The 14,864-nt window shown below is 37.4% G+C and overlaps 1 protein-coding gene across 5 annotated transcripts in view; it reads left to right on the plus strand.

Annotated features, from left to right (window-relative positions):
- The first annotated feature begins 376 nt into the window (after positions 1-376).
- esyt2b (extended synaptotagmin-like protein 2b) overlaps positions 377-14,864 on the plus strand; it is a 38,367-nt gene continuing 23,879 nt past the window's right edge. For 4 of the 5 annotated variants that reach the window (XM_028005210.1, XM_028005213.1, XM_028005211.1 and 1 more), the window contains exons 1-6: positions 377-985; positions 5,479-5,520; positions 6,007-6,141; positions 6,420-6,496; positions 8,040-8,112; positions 9,176-9,265. In XM_028005210.1, coding sequence (XP_027861011.1) covers positions 590-985; positions 5,479-5,520; positions 6,007-6,141; positions 6,420-6,496; positions 8,040-8,112; positions 9,176-9,265 — 813 coding nt within the window. In that variant the 5' untranslated portion in view covers positions 377-589. Of the gene's footprint in view, positions 986-5,478; positions 5,521-6,006; positions 6,142-6,215; positions 6,264-6,419; positions 6,497-8,039; positions 8,113-9,175; positions 9,266-14,864 lie in introns of those variants that run through there. The other variant, XM_028005214.1, reaches the window with a different exon arrangement.

The following is a 14,864-nucleotide window of genomic DNA, read 5'->3' on the forward strand; positions in this document are numbered from 1 at the left end:
CTTTCTTTAAATCTATAATTTTATTATTTAAATTGAGTGACAAAACATAATTTTCTAAGACGCTGAGACTTTATATATATATAGTTTTTCTCATATGGATATGGAGAGCCATTCCAGACAGAAATAGTAAATCTGGGAATAAATAAATGTATAAATGAATAAATAAAAATTGAAATAAAGATGTCAATTATTCATTTATTTATTTTACCCATTTATTTGATTTTGGCTCAAGTTTGGCTCCACAGTCTTGACCTACTTTCAAGAAAAATAAAATAAAATTGCGTCAGTTGTCAGCATTGAACACCAGATGGCGGTGTTTCTTGGTTTTAAGTTTTCAGAATCCTTGCGCGTTCTTGGAAATGTTTATTCCAACCTCCCAGTGCCACCCCTGTGTAGGCAGGGTGAGCAGAACAGTGGACAGTACAGACATGCATCTGGCTCTCATTGAAAACTAATAAAGCAGATGTCAGCGCAGCCTCGCAGGACCATGGGAGGTTGCGCAGGTGAGCCGACGTGAAACGCAACGCTTCGCACATGGAACTGTATTGTTCGATCTAACCCGCACTGTGACAGTTTGAGGACAAGAGACATGTCAGGAGACACAATGACAGCAGTCCGCGGAGCCCACTCAAACAATGCGAGCCCTGCGACTCCAAAGGAGAACGGACACAGCGTCCAGCATGCATCCAACTTTCCCCATACCTCTCCGGGGAGCGCACTAGACGACACCCCGGTGTATTCCAGCAGCGAGCTCACCTACACATGGGTCCACTTCGTAAAGACTTTTGTCATAATTTTCCCAATTTACGCCCTGGGGTATTTTGAATTCAGTTTCAGCTGGCTGCTGATTGGACTTTTTATCTTTTTCTGCTGGAGGAGAAACGCAGGAGGGAAGCTCAGCCGGCTGAGCCGAGCTCTTGCTTTCTTTGACCAAGAGGAGCGATGTGCCAAACATAGCCTAACCAGCTCTGATTTACCACCATGGGTAAGATATGTTGCTTGTACATTACCGAGCCGCCTTTCTCAGAAGCATTTGTGCGGTTCTTGTGAACAATATGTTTTGAGCTTCCAGGAAAATAAACCATCACCTGACCAGATCAGGCGTTACAGGTTTGAGCTGTAAAGCCGCGATGAAACAGCTGTTCACCCCCCTAGACTGTGACATGAGACCCCAGCCCCATTCTAAATACAGAATGGTACAATGGTACACCAGACACCACGCTGGGAGGGAAACATGCCCACTAAGTCTCTGTTATTTTAGGATCCATGCAGATTTACTATATCTCTTTCAGAAATTCATCCTATTTCTGCCCTATCTGTGTTAGAAGGGCTTGAATTAATAATCAATGGAAACCCATTAGTGTTTTAAAAATAACTAGAACTCTATTGATAAAATATAGAATAATAAAAATCTGGTATATAACATGATAATAGGTTATGAATGTTTTTGTTTACTGGTATCAAAATGTACTAAGATTTTTAAGGATTTCAAAATCAGGTTGAAGTATTTCTGTTGCAAAGCTGAACATTAAATATTCTTCAGTTACTATTGAATGTGGAGTTCCACAGGGATCTGTTCATGGATCTATTGTATTTGTGCTCAGTTGGCTCCCTTTTGTAATAATTTAATAAGAGCATTCTGGGACATCCCCTTATTTTGTGGAAGATTAGTACAAATCCTTGGTCAATATCAATTGAGTCGTACTACAAAATAACTATTTGTACAACACATATAAACATCATACATAATAGCACAGAGGCAAAGTCATTGCACGTTTTAAAAGTTAAACTTTCAAAATTGTTTTTAAAAAATTTTGATATAATATTCAACTTCAGATAATTGCCAGTTATGCTTATACATGAAGTTCCACAAGTTCCTGTTCATGACCCTATTTTGTTGGTCTTCTTATTTTCTTCCTTATGCTTTGTCTTAAGATCTTTCAGTGATATCTCCTGTTGACCACAGGTCAATTTGTCCCTTCGTCAATTTGTACCCTTACCTCTTATCTAAGCAATGCATTACCTTTTCTACGTTCTTCCATTTTGTAGCCACGAGTAAATCAACTAAGACCTAAAGTTTGATCAATTTGCATATAAACATTTTTATGTTATGGAGATGAATTGCCATCCTATTCACATTCATTTGGGTTGTTATTCCTGTTTCAGCCAGTTAACTCTTCCTGCTTCCTGCTGGTATATATATATTAGTAATTAGAGTCATCTTACCACATTTTCATACTGTGCACTAGGAAAATATGAAAACTGTTTTTAAAGGTCAGTTGTCAACACTGGTGGGAAGTATCCCCCTTTCAAGTATGAAGTGATGCATCACTTTCAGTTTTAAAGAAATTAAATTAGATCAACTTACACATTTTTGTCATAAATATCTATGTAATTATGAAAAAAAAGGTTTTATTGTTCAATTCCTTTAATGAAATGAAGAGAGTCTCTCCTTGCCCGTCAAAAATGTAAATTCTGCATGACATTTCATAGAACTGGTAACGAACCATTTAGTAGAAGACTTTTAATTTTGCTTTTCATATTCTGAAAATACAAGTGCAAAACAGGCCATTTATTAATTATTACCTTTTTAAGAACATCATAAAGCGGGCGTTCAACATTTTTGCATGGTTTGGATTTAATCAAATAAAATCAGCATCTTGTCATTTAATTGTTCACATGAGTCAGTATAATATTGTCATAGTTTGATAACCTTTACTATAAACACCACTCCTTTACTATAAATACCACTGTTAAATTGTCTCAAAGCCATTAACAAAACTTGCAGTGAAAATGTAGATCATTATCTAATTCCTTTTATTCAAAAAAGAGAACAATTATTTACAGTGTCACTAAGATTATAAAATCTAATGTTCTCTACCTTGTGTATTTCGATTTTCATAGATGTAAGCAAAGTAAAGAACAAATATCTGTTAACTTTAGTAACTTATAAGTGCTTATCGTGGGGAATAATATAGACTTTTGGCTTTTTATACAAGTATGAATGTATAAAATGTTCAATGTTTTGATAATAAATGTGATCAACACACTTTCCCAACTCTATTCTTTCTCAGCAGCTTTCATCACTCTCTGTGACCTTTAGCATGTTATGTACTGTCATCTGTGTCAGGAATGATCCACTAAAATTATCCTTGAGTGTTACTGACACACAATGTATAGATTTACACTATCAGGAGTAAAATTAGCTGCAATTTCAGGAATATCCAACAGCTCTTTGTGAACAAACAAATCATTTGGCCTATGGAGCTGCCAGGTAGTAGGGAAAGACAAGGATGAGAAAACCAAGAATCAGTACAGGACAATTTGCAGAGGATTGTTGTGACTGAGGACGAATTTAGGGGGAGGGTAAGAGGGAGGCAGATAACCTGAAAAAGAATTGTTGTAGTACGTAGATCTATTTGACATTTTTAAAGTCATTTCAGTGGCTCACCATTCAGGGTGCCATTCCCTTAGGGGGCGACATGAATGTTTAAACAAGGGAGAAGTTATGTCATTTACACCCACAGCAAGTTTTCCATTGCTTCTTGGCTAAAACTCATCTGAATAGAGGTTATCATTCTTGACGCAGGTATGTTAAAGGTATGTTAAAGTTATGTTAAAGCCTCTCTGACACTGAAGATGGTATCTTAGTTTAGATTCCTATTAGCTGCTACGCTAAAAAGCCATTTCACAACAGAAATTTTTGACTCAATATGATTTTCTTCAGAGTAAAGCCTAGAATTATTAGACTGTTTAAACCCGAACCTCATATTTTTAGATTGAACATAGAATTTTTATAAACATAGCTTAAGAATCATAAACCCGTCATCTTGTGCGTGTGTGTATTAAAAAGATGGTAATAATGTTATTTTTTTTGATAAATTTTACACTTTTAGAGTAGTTTTGTAGTGTGCCATACTCTTTCCATTTGAAGATAAAGGCCCTAGCAGCGCCCGCTCCTCTGCAATCACTTCCAGGTGTCATTTAGAGATTACAGCATAAAAAAGGGCTGAAAATAATTTCACCAGCCACACTCATTAGTGTTTGATTTGTAAAAAAGTTTAAAATTTTGATTCCATTTCAAAAGCACCACTTGGAGTGATCTATTTATTAAAATCCCATCCACAATCATGGTTTTAAACAGGCGTCTCTCAGTCTTCTCTGTTATCATGCTTTCTATAATCTGGGTATAACCTCATTTTCTGTGAACTTTGTCTTTGTGTTTTGAATATAAAAGTAGAATTATGTCAGAAAAATGTCAAATCCTTTTAGCTGTAACTCTTTGTCTCCAACAGAAGGCTGCAGAAGAAATGAAACCAGTGTGTTAAACATAGTTTAAAGATCTCAAAGTCTTTTAAGTTTAGCACCACCTCCACATTGATGTCATGGACTGAATAATCAATATTCTCACGCCTGTGCGGCTCTACTTGACAACTTTATTAAACTATAAACCTGATTTTTAAATATTAGCTGAAACTTTATGCTCCCCATAGCCCTGCTCTTGTCACTTTCCTGTCCACATTTTGACAGGAATGCTGAGTCTTGAGAAATAGTGCTGTCTCTTGAAGCTGTTGCATCACATGTCAAATCTTATCTGAAAGCCACTCACATCAGTTCAACCGTTTTATGATAGGTTTAAAACCCCCAAAATCTCAAACACATCTATCAGAATTATATAGTTCTTTTCAGGACATTCAAAGATCCTTTACAGTGAAATAAGTTAGTCCCATTCATGCCCATCATCATGTTAGCAAGCTACTGGATTGTAGCACCAGCTGACAGTTCAGGCACCTATTTCGTGCCATCAGTCCTTCTGACCACCACCAGCAGGCAAGGTGGGTGAAGTGTTTTACCCAAGGGCATTACACGGACGCTCAAATCAGCGACCCACTGATTGCAGGATGAACTCCTACCTCTGTTGCCTCCATAACTTAAATTATTTTAACAGAAAACCACTGACTCTCAGTCCACAATGCTCCACAAAATGCCGTTATTATTAGTTGTGCTTTCTTTTTATTAGCTTCCTTCATCTTGTTATGAGTTTGTGACAATACTGTCGGCTCCCATTGCTGAGTAAACTTCAAAATTGATCCATAAACAGTTCCATCCATTACTTGTTTCTGTAAACAGTGGGCTGCTGTGCGACGACAATGTTCTTCTGTGCATGCGGGTTTCTTTGGGGTTATAAATCATTGACACTGAAGTCGTGATTGTGGTTGCATATAACTAATAGTATGAATGACCTTGCAAAAACAAGTAAAAAATCAAACTTCAGCAAAACATCGGAATTGACCTGCTGTGTGAACTTAGCCTTATTCTCTTAAAAAAAGAAAACATGAGCAAAAACATACAGATGCACTAACAGATGGAGCAAGAATGTACTTACCTGCCAACAAGCAGAGCTGCAAAACTTATGATTCTGTAAATGAGAATTTTATGTATTCTTTAAATGAACATGTCCTCTGTTCTTCACTGCAGGTCCATTTCCCAGATGTAGAGCGGGTGGAGTGGTTAAACAAGGTAAATAAATTGAACATCTGCCTCTTTTGCTTTGTTTACTTCAGTGAATCTTTATTTTCCCTTTTTTTTATTGATGTTTCCTAGACTGAAAGTCTATTACCCTGCTACCCTTTCCTCTTCACACTCTGTCTGTCAAACTGCAGCAAATTTAACTTAAATATGCAGCCTTGTGTCTGCACCAGTGTGAGAAGCATGCTGTGCCTGCTGTGAATCCCCATGGCAACAACCAGGATGTGCATTATAAGTCACGCACGAGCATATATTAAAATAGTTGTGGCATTCTGAGTAGGGGGGGTGAATAAAAATTGCATGCTCTGACGTCCCAGTTGATGGGAACAATTCTGACCCCGCTTTCCTAAAATAGAAGTACATTTTCAATATTTTAAACCAATATGTCATTCACAGAGTGACACTAGCAGCAACACATCTGAAAGATTTTACTTAAGTCGTCCTTAAAAAGTGACATATGCCTTTATTTTCCTGCAGACTGTCATGCAGATGTGGCCGTACATCTGTCAGTTTGTGGAAAAACTGTTCCGCGAGATGATCGAGCCGGCGGTGAAGGAGTGCCACGTCCATCTCAGCACCTTCTGCTTCAGTAAGATCGACATAGGAAACAAAGTGAGTGTTGCAGAAAATGCCGATGTGTTGCTCTAGTAGTTACAAAACAGGCCGCTGTCAGCAGGTGCTGTCTGGCAGCTGGGGGAGGTTCTAGCTCAACCATGAAAATACACGACAGAGAGGTCAGTGTCACAAATACTTTCCATGGATGGGTGGGTGGGGAGTTGGAAAACAGGTCGACCTTGTGCCAAGCATGTGAGAGTTGAGGGGGTGTTGTTATAGTGTTAATCAGCTGGAGTGGTGTTGTTGCCATAATGGTTACTTTTGTTATTTTCTAGCCGCTCAGGATCAATGGAGTCAAGGTTTATACAGAAAATGTGGATCGGAGGCAGATCATCATGGACCTGCAGATCAGGTGAGTCAATAATATTTGCCATTTTGATTCTTTAAGATATTACTCCTGGCCAGAATAATTCCACATTTAGCGCTGACAGCAAACTCTCAGTGAACCTTGTTTCAGAAAGTCAAATTTTGCTAAGACCAGACTTCTCCATCATCTATTTAATTGCTTCTTGCTTTTCACATCTCCTCCAACTTTTGTGACCCTTAACTTGGCAGTTACAGAGAAATTGAGAAATAATCAAAAGCATCCATGTTGGCACTGATTTTTGGCTTGCAAACTGCCCAGAAAGATCTCTGAGGGAATATAAAATCACTAAAGTATGTATTATTTATAAAATGCCTATAGTTCCCTCCATAGTAATTGGCAGTAATTGTAAAAATGCTGAAGTATTTTTTGCTGTGGCATTCTCTCACACTAGAAAAATTAGAAAAAATCATATTTTTGTTTTTTGTACATCTATTCAGTGAGGAAATAAATCCAATGTTAATAAATAAAGCTTGTAGAAGGAGGATTTTTTCTTGTTATATAATGTAAAGTAATGTAACGTAAAAGCTCCAATGGCCTTTGATTGGAAACGCAAAGTCATTGGCCCACAGCATCACAAAATTTTCACCATACTTAAAATTGGGCATGGGAGACTTTTCTATTTATTCATCTCCTGTTTAACACAAGAGCAACCTGCACTGCCTATTGCTGTAAAGCTGAATCTTAGGATCATCTGATCAAAACACACATTTTGATCAGGTGATCATGTATTTTTGAATACATGATCACCTGATCATGTATTTTTGATGAAAATGTATTTTTGATGGTTTTACAGAAAATATATTTTTTGTGTCAGACTTATCAAACAAAGAGTTTGATAAGCCTCCAAAATAACCAGAAAATGTTATTTTGGAGACTTGGTGACCCCCAAGGTGCAACTCTGTGCTGCAGTTCTTATCTATAGATGCTGACTTTACTTTAAGGCTTTTTATACATCTACTGAGGAGAGAATAAGCTTGGAGGATGTATAAGCATGGAAGCTAACTTTGAAATCTATTTAAATATAATCATTCAAAAATAACAGAGTTTGTTTTTTAAGTAATTTGAATTTAGAAAAGTCTGTTTTCTCATTAGCAGTCATGCAAAATGTGCCATTTTTTTTGCCTGGAATCAAGAGAGTTACACAGAAAATGTTTTGTCAAGAAACATCCCTCACTGAGCACTCTACTACTATAATACAGTATTGAATTGTGTAGTCTACACTATAAACTATTGACTCATAAGTAGGTGTCATGGCAATGACTCTAAATAATAAAATTGAGTGTAACAACAGTTTTATTTTTCTTAAACTAACATAAAAATAACAGGATAATCAGCTTTTGTTCCTGTGAAAATCACTCAAAAGTTATTAGCAGCAGTTTCACCTGTTCTCAGTTTCCATGTATATTTTTTAAGAGCATTTGATTTTTTTGAGCATTGTAACATGAAATCCTAAAGGAAATAAATCAAGAGCTGAAAATTGTTATAAAAAGTGATGGAAACCTGATAAGATTTTGTCCCTGCCTCCCAGCTTCGTTGGGAACACTGAGATTGATGTGGACATCAAACGCTACTACTGCAAAGCTGGGATTAAGAGCATTCAGGTGAGGAAAATCCCTTTGGTTTGATTCATTTCTCTCTTTTTGCTGAGGTACTTCCTCTTTCTCTTGAGTTTTGGTCTCAGCAAAAACCATCAAACAAAAGTCATACAGCAGCAGATAGAGAGGGATACAGAGATGGGAGGCAGAGGTCTGTCCTGCCGTTTCTTATTTACAAGACTATTCTGTAAAGCATATAAAGAAAGAGTTATTTTAGGGAAACATATAGAGTCATAACAACATGATCAAGGCACTAAGGGAGTAGATTTATTCTTACAAACATTTTTACTTGGCACATAAATTATTATTAGATCATGTGTTCCAGTGCGTTGTATATGGCTTCCTTGTCGATTATCATTAAGTGTAAAGACAATTGTAATATTGCTTAACTGTAAAAATTGTTGTCAATATGTTCCCATATTGATGTCTAAACCTATCATTACTTATTTCTATCTCCCCGGCTCTGTCTGTGTTGCTGTTGACGATCATTAGGCGGTAGGAGAAATCTGCATTATTCCTCAGAGTGCTTTTATATCGTCTCCTGAGGAAACATTTGTTGCACCCTGCTCCCGTTGTGCAACTCATGGAGACCTGCAAAGAGCATCTCTTTTACAGTCATTATGAACAGCAGTAATACAAGTTGTTTTTTGCTTCAGGAGCACTTGGATTAAATCCTATTGGTCATTGATCATACAGTATATAATTAGCTTTTTGTGGGGTCAGACGTCAGTTTATCTTCTTATAAACCAGAAGCTGTATTGAGTTTAAGTCATTTTTAAATTTCTTTTGTTCCCTGCTGGTGTTCTCAGCAGCATTTTGTTTACCACACAGCACAACTAAACCTTTTCAGATTCTATAATCCCAGCAATTTCCATAAAACAGTATGGAAAAGGTGGAGGATGAAGCTGGCAGGTGCAAAGCCTGACAGCGATCGAGTTTCCAGCCTATCATGTGTGTGTGTGCCAGCCCCGGCCGCTCCACCGCTCAGGAATGTCGAGCTCCAACTCTCTTAAGCTTCCTTCTCTCATGTCCACATGCATTACTCTTGTTATCTCCTGTGTTTCCATAGATCCACGGTGTAATGAGAGTGGTGATGGAACCCTTGCTGGGGGACGTGCCTCTAGTTGGAGGACTGTCCCTGTTTTTCCTCAAGAAGCCAGTAAGTGCAAATCAAACTAGGCTTGGGAATTATCCAATTTAACATGCTAAACAGAGAGCAATTATCAGAACAGATAACTTAAATGTGGAAATACAGGACCAGATATCTTCTGGATCTATTCCAGAACCTGTGTTGTAAAAATCATTCAGTATTATATTTGCATTTGTAATGCATGCATTAAAGGAGATAAAAGCTGCCACCGCCATTCGGTTTGCCCAGCTTGTTGACCTAATTACTTACACCAATTCTACCATGAAAGGTATTTTATATAGTATTTCCAGAAAGTGGAAGAATTTTACATATGAGAATCTGAAAGTGCCTAAATAAAGTCCAGTGGTAACAGTTGTCTTAGATACATGCAATTTATCTAAGATAAAGACCTCAGAGAATGTTCTTAAGCAAACAGCATCATGAAAACCAAGGAATACAGCAAACAGCACAGGGATAAATTTGCGGAGAAGTTTAAAGTTATGCTATAAAACAAGGAATACAGCAAACAGCACAGGGATAAATTTGCGGAGAAGTTTAAAGTTATGCTATAAAACAATGTGTGAGCTTTATAGGAAAGCAGTAAAATGTCTGCCTTCACTTTACTGCCTTGAGAGCCTTAGTTTACAGAGGCATCTCCTCTAAACTAAGTGGTTGGGATGAGAGAGCAGTATAGAAATGTCAACAAGAAAAAATTCTGAGTTTCTCAGTTCAAGTTGGAAAATCTATTGATGGTCCAACTATTTGCCATGCATTACGGAAACATGTACTGTAGGTCTCCATACAATCTGATGGAGCTTGAGCTAATTTTACAAGAAGAATTAACAAAATATACTCCATAACCTGAAAGAGCTGCAGTTGTATTTTCAGAAAGAAATTGTTTTGGCCCAAGGTGGTTGAATACAAACATAAGGCACAATTTCAGATTGTAGTTGTAAAAAAGATTTTAGAACAATATATCATTTTGTATCTATGTCACAAAAACACATTAAAGTACTACTTTGTGTTTGTCCATCATCCGAAGTCATGCACAGTGAAGTGTGTGATTGAATTTCAGTAAAAGGAGGGAAAAGTACTTTTGCCATGGACTGTATGTTACATCTTATAAGCCAGTTGTTGCTTTTCTTCTAACTATTCGTAAAAAATCCCCCCTTAATCACTTCATAAGGTGCCTGGATTATATTTTACTGCTTCAATTTCCTGATAGATGTTAGTTATTTTTTCCCTTTGCTTGAAATGCAATCAAGCACTGTCTGATAAAGTCATCTGGCATGATTTGCCTCCACATTGTTGGTATTTTCCAGTACACGCGCTCTATCGATCTCACAATTCAACACCTCTGTTGAGCCGCTGCTGCAATGCTTAAAATTGTTTGACCGATTTATAGCAAATGCTTGGACTCAGTGGAGCTTTACTGGCGCTTTAAATAGCTGCAGATCAAGCCAGACCTACTTTGGCAGATTTCTTTACCCCAGGCACCGAGCTAAAGTTGAGCTATTACTCCTCTACAGGAGGCAGATGGAAGAAGCTGCTTCAGGCCATAAATTATGATGTAATCCCACATGTAAACAAATGGCAGTATAACAGCATTAGTTTAGAGTAGTAAAGAAGAAATGACATGCTAAATCAGCAAACCTATGATAGAAAAAAAATAAAGTCACAAGAATTTGTGTGGACCAGACTTTAAATAATATATTCTCCTCTCCTACGAGGCTGGTCGCTGAATAATAAATGAGACATTTCCAGATCCTGTGAGGTCTTAGCCATGTCTGGACTGTGTGTGATCACAATAGATGTGACTCTGTGCGGTGTAAATAGAAGATGCAACACATTCTGCAGTGAGATTTTATTGCTGCAGCTCTGATGAACAAACACTTTGTTTAATGACTGCTGACGCCGAGGACTGCAGTCGAGAATCTGTGGAGGATGCTTGTCCTGCAAACATGATTATTTCATTGTTAGTTTCAGTGTGCGTTTTTGGATTGAATTAATTAATCACACATTGAAGAGCTTTCACACAGTTGTGTTCACACAGTTTGTTCACTGAAGATGTTGCTCAGCATTATGGGAAATTGCTGGCATTTCCTCATTAAAAAAATGTTTTAAGCTAACTTCCTGATTCTCTTAAGTTGTAATAGAATAAACATCATCATTTAAGCTAAACATCATTTAGCTTTAATCGTCAGTTAGAGGACACTCTCAATCCTCAAAAAAGTGTGAGCCATAAAATATAAGATTTAAGTTTATTGTGAAATGCCTTTAATTGTTGGTAAGGCTGCTTAGGTCATTTGAGTGTCTCTAATTATAATGATTTTGGAGCCACCAGGTTAGACCAGTCTTCTGTATTTTGGCTCTTGGCTTTTAACATTTTAAACTTTGTAACTAAACATTGCAGAGAATCTATGTCATGAAAATACATTTGATTAAGATTGGACTATATTAAATTTGATTAATGTGAAACATTATTTTGATCATAAACAATTGTTCTACCTACAGTGGAGAATTAGGACCCTTGTAAATCAAAGAAAAAAATTACCAATGGAAAAGTAAATTTCCACCAAACACCTAGATTAATTTGACATATTTACAAGACAAAAAACTTGGATAATCTATGATTAAGAAAGGTATTAGTATTCCTAGATCAGCTGTTAAGTGCTGAGTGTATGCTAAGTGTAAAAGTGATTGGAAACAGCCGCAACTCAGCCACAAAGTGGTAGGCCACTATAAAATCAGAGTGGGATCTGCAGAGGCTGGGATGCATAATGTGCAGAGGTCACCAAATGCCTGAAGAGTCAGCAACTAAGTAGCTCTAAACTTCATGTGGTCCTCAGATTATGTCAGTATCAGTACATAGAGAGCTTTCTGGTATGGATCACCATGGCTTAATAGCTGCATACAAGCCTTTGTTTCCAATTGCATTGCAAAGCATCAGATGCAGTAGTGTAAAGCAGCAGAGACGTGTTCTCTGAAGGGGCAAATTATGCTTCTTTGTCTGGCAATCCAATGAATAGGTCTGGGTTTGACAGTTGCCAGGCGAACAATACTTTTCTGATTGCACTGTGTCAAGTGTAAAGTTTGGTGAAAGGACCTTTTGCACCAAATCTTCACGGGTCACTGACAGATACTTGCAGTTAGATGAAGAATATGTCAATTAAACACAGACTGCAGCATCTCTGATTCAGAGTTATTGTTTTAAATGAAATGAGTGAAAATGTGTATAATCCTCATCACCAAAATTATCCTATTTAGAGACTAGGAATATGGCACACATCCCTCATAAATTGTATCACCCACCAGAAACTTGGAATACAATCACCAGAAATACAATCCTGGTTGTATTTATTATTTCTTCAAATATCTGCTCCCACATAGCTAGCTATAATATGAAGAGTGTATTCAAGTCTTTCAGCAAAAAAAGACTATCTGGTTTGGTGTACAGTATCTCTTTGACCAAATGTAGGCAAAACAGGACCCAGTGTACAGTAGATATTGACTCTGCTCTCTGGTATTCAGATATTGGTATTCTACACTGGAAGCTCAAAAATATTGACTGTGGTCCCCAGAGATGTTCTCCTTAAAATATACCCGATGGGCTGCAGATTGAGTGCTCACAGAGTGTTATTGATTAAAATCTCTGCAAGGCAGCAGTGCAAACATGTCTGTGTGGAGGTCAAGGTGTTTCTTAAATTTGCTCTTATTAAAAAAAAATGTGTTTAAGAACAAAAAAAGTAGCAGTTGTGTGCAGGAGAGGAAGTCAATGATTAACCTTCAAAATTGCAATGTTCCCTGTTTTATCCATCACATCAGCCAAGCCATCTCCAAAAGCTTCATTGTAAAATATTTTCTCAGCACACTTGTTTTGTCAATGAGCTGGAGTCTTGTATCTACATCACAAATCCCCCTGAGAATCCCCACCCGATCATTCACAGTCCCGCAGTCCTCCCCCTCCACCTTGCAGCGTTTGGTGTTGTATGCTGTAGTCTGCTGCAGAAGAAGCAGGGGAGCCTGAGAACAAGAGTGAGAAAGGCTCATTAAGAAAACACTGCTTTTAGAGCTGTGAGGCAGAAGCAGATCAAAGCCCTTTGAGAGGCTGATTCTGCTTGCATCCCTGCACTGACTTCTTTCTGTTCAATCATCTCTTTGATTTGTTTTTATCACAAACCTTCCCCCATCTTTTCCTTATTGGAACTGGTAGGTTTTATGTGATCACAAATAACATTGATAGTAGCTTTTCCATGCAGCAAGAGTACAATGTTCCTCACCTCATTATTCTGAAAACTAATGAGACCCCAGACGGCCTCCGTGGCTTTTGTGAATATATTATTAAGCAGGTGTTTTGTGTTCATTTCTGTTCAGGGATATGTGCTTTTAATGCTGTTTCTTAAAACTGTAAACTGTGTCTAATGTTGCATGCAGCGTTTGTTTTAATCCTTAAGAACATATTCTTTCCTGTAGTTACTGTAAATGTCCAACACTTTCATTTAGCTCTTTTTCTGCAGTTCTATACAGAGAAATATCCAAGCTTACTCTAACTCTGTTTATATTGATATCCATGGTGATCAGGGTATGCTTTTGGTGTCAGTTTTGTAACACAAGGTTACAAATTGTTGTTCTATTGGGACTTTCACACATGTCATCTTAAAACTTTGCAAACAAAGTTTCCTAGCAGGTAGCATATCCAGAGGCCAAAGGATAACAGGTAGACTGGTTTAATTAACATGAGTGGAAGGCAAAAATAGCTCAATAGCAAAAATAGCTTGTTAAATACAAGGTGCATTGAATACTGTAGTATATTTTAAAATGCAACATTTCACCACTTCAATGAGATGGGCTGTAGCAGTAGGATACCATGCAGGGGTGCAGCTACCATCAGTTACTGTACGAAGAAAAAATGTGGCTGCATGTCACATTTTGACAATAGGAGATTTTATGACCATACTGTACTAATCTCCTAACAACTACTTTAAGCAGGGTAGTGTACCATGATGGAGAATTTGTCTTCCAACCACCCAATTAGCAATCTAACCAGACCATCTTTGAAATGTAGTGAAACAAGAAATTCACATAATGGATGTACAGCACACAGATCTACAGAAACCACTTGATGTAATCATGTCTTTACAGAACAAAAGCTTTAACGAATATTTGTGATCCTTTTTGAATTTCTACGACTGATTAAGGCAGTTTTGAAGAGAAAATATTGTTCAAATATATACTACCAAGCTGAACCTAGTAAAGGCAAGTGTGGTTTAAAAAAAAAGTGTTTGTCTGGTGAAAATTGTGAAGTGGTATCTTCTTTTAGATACCACTTCACAATGGTAGCTAGCTAGTATGTCACTTGATGCCCAAGCAACAGAAGGACTTGCCTGCTGTCTGTGGACTGTCTGTCCACCAGCTTTTCTAACATTTTATTCCCTCGATATGTTTGTTGCATTGAGTATTTTACATACAGTAGTGTTTCACAGACATTATGGAGCCAAGTATCCTCTGGTTGGCCCTCAAGGTAGAAAAGACATTAAACTAACAAATGCTGTTTTGTTAGAATGAGATAAAAATGCAGAATGTTTTTTTTTATTCTGAGCTGGTTGATAATAGTCACCAGGACCCTACA

This window comes from Xiphophorus couchianus, chromosome 21 (assembly GCF_001444195.1).
Source record: "Xiphophorus couchianus chromosome 21, X_couchianus-1.0, whole genome shotgun sequence".
In the NCBI taxonomy this organism is placed as follows: domain Eukaryota; kingdom Metazoa; phylum Chordata; class Actinopteri; order Cyprinodontiformes; family Poeciliidae; genus Xiphophorus; species Xiphophorus couchianus.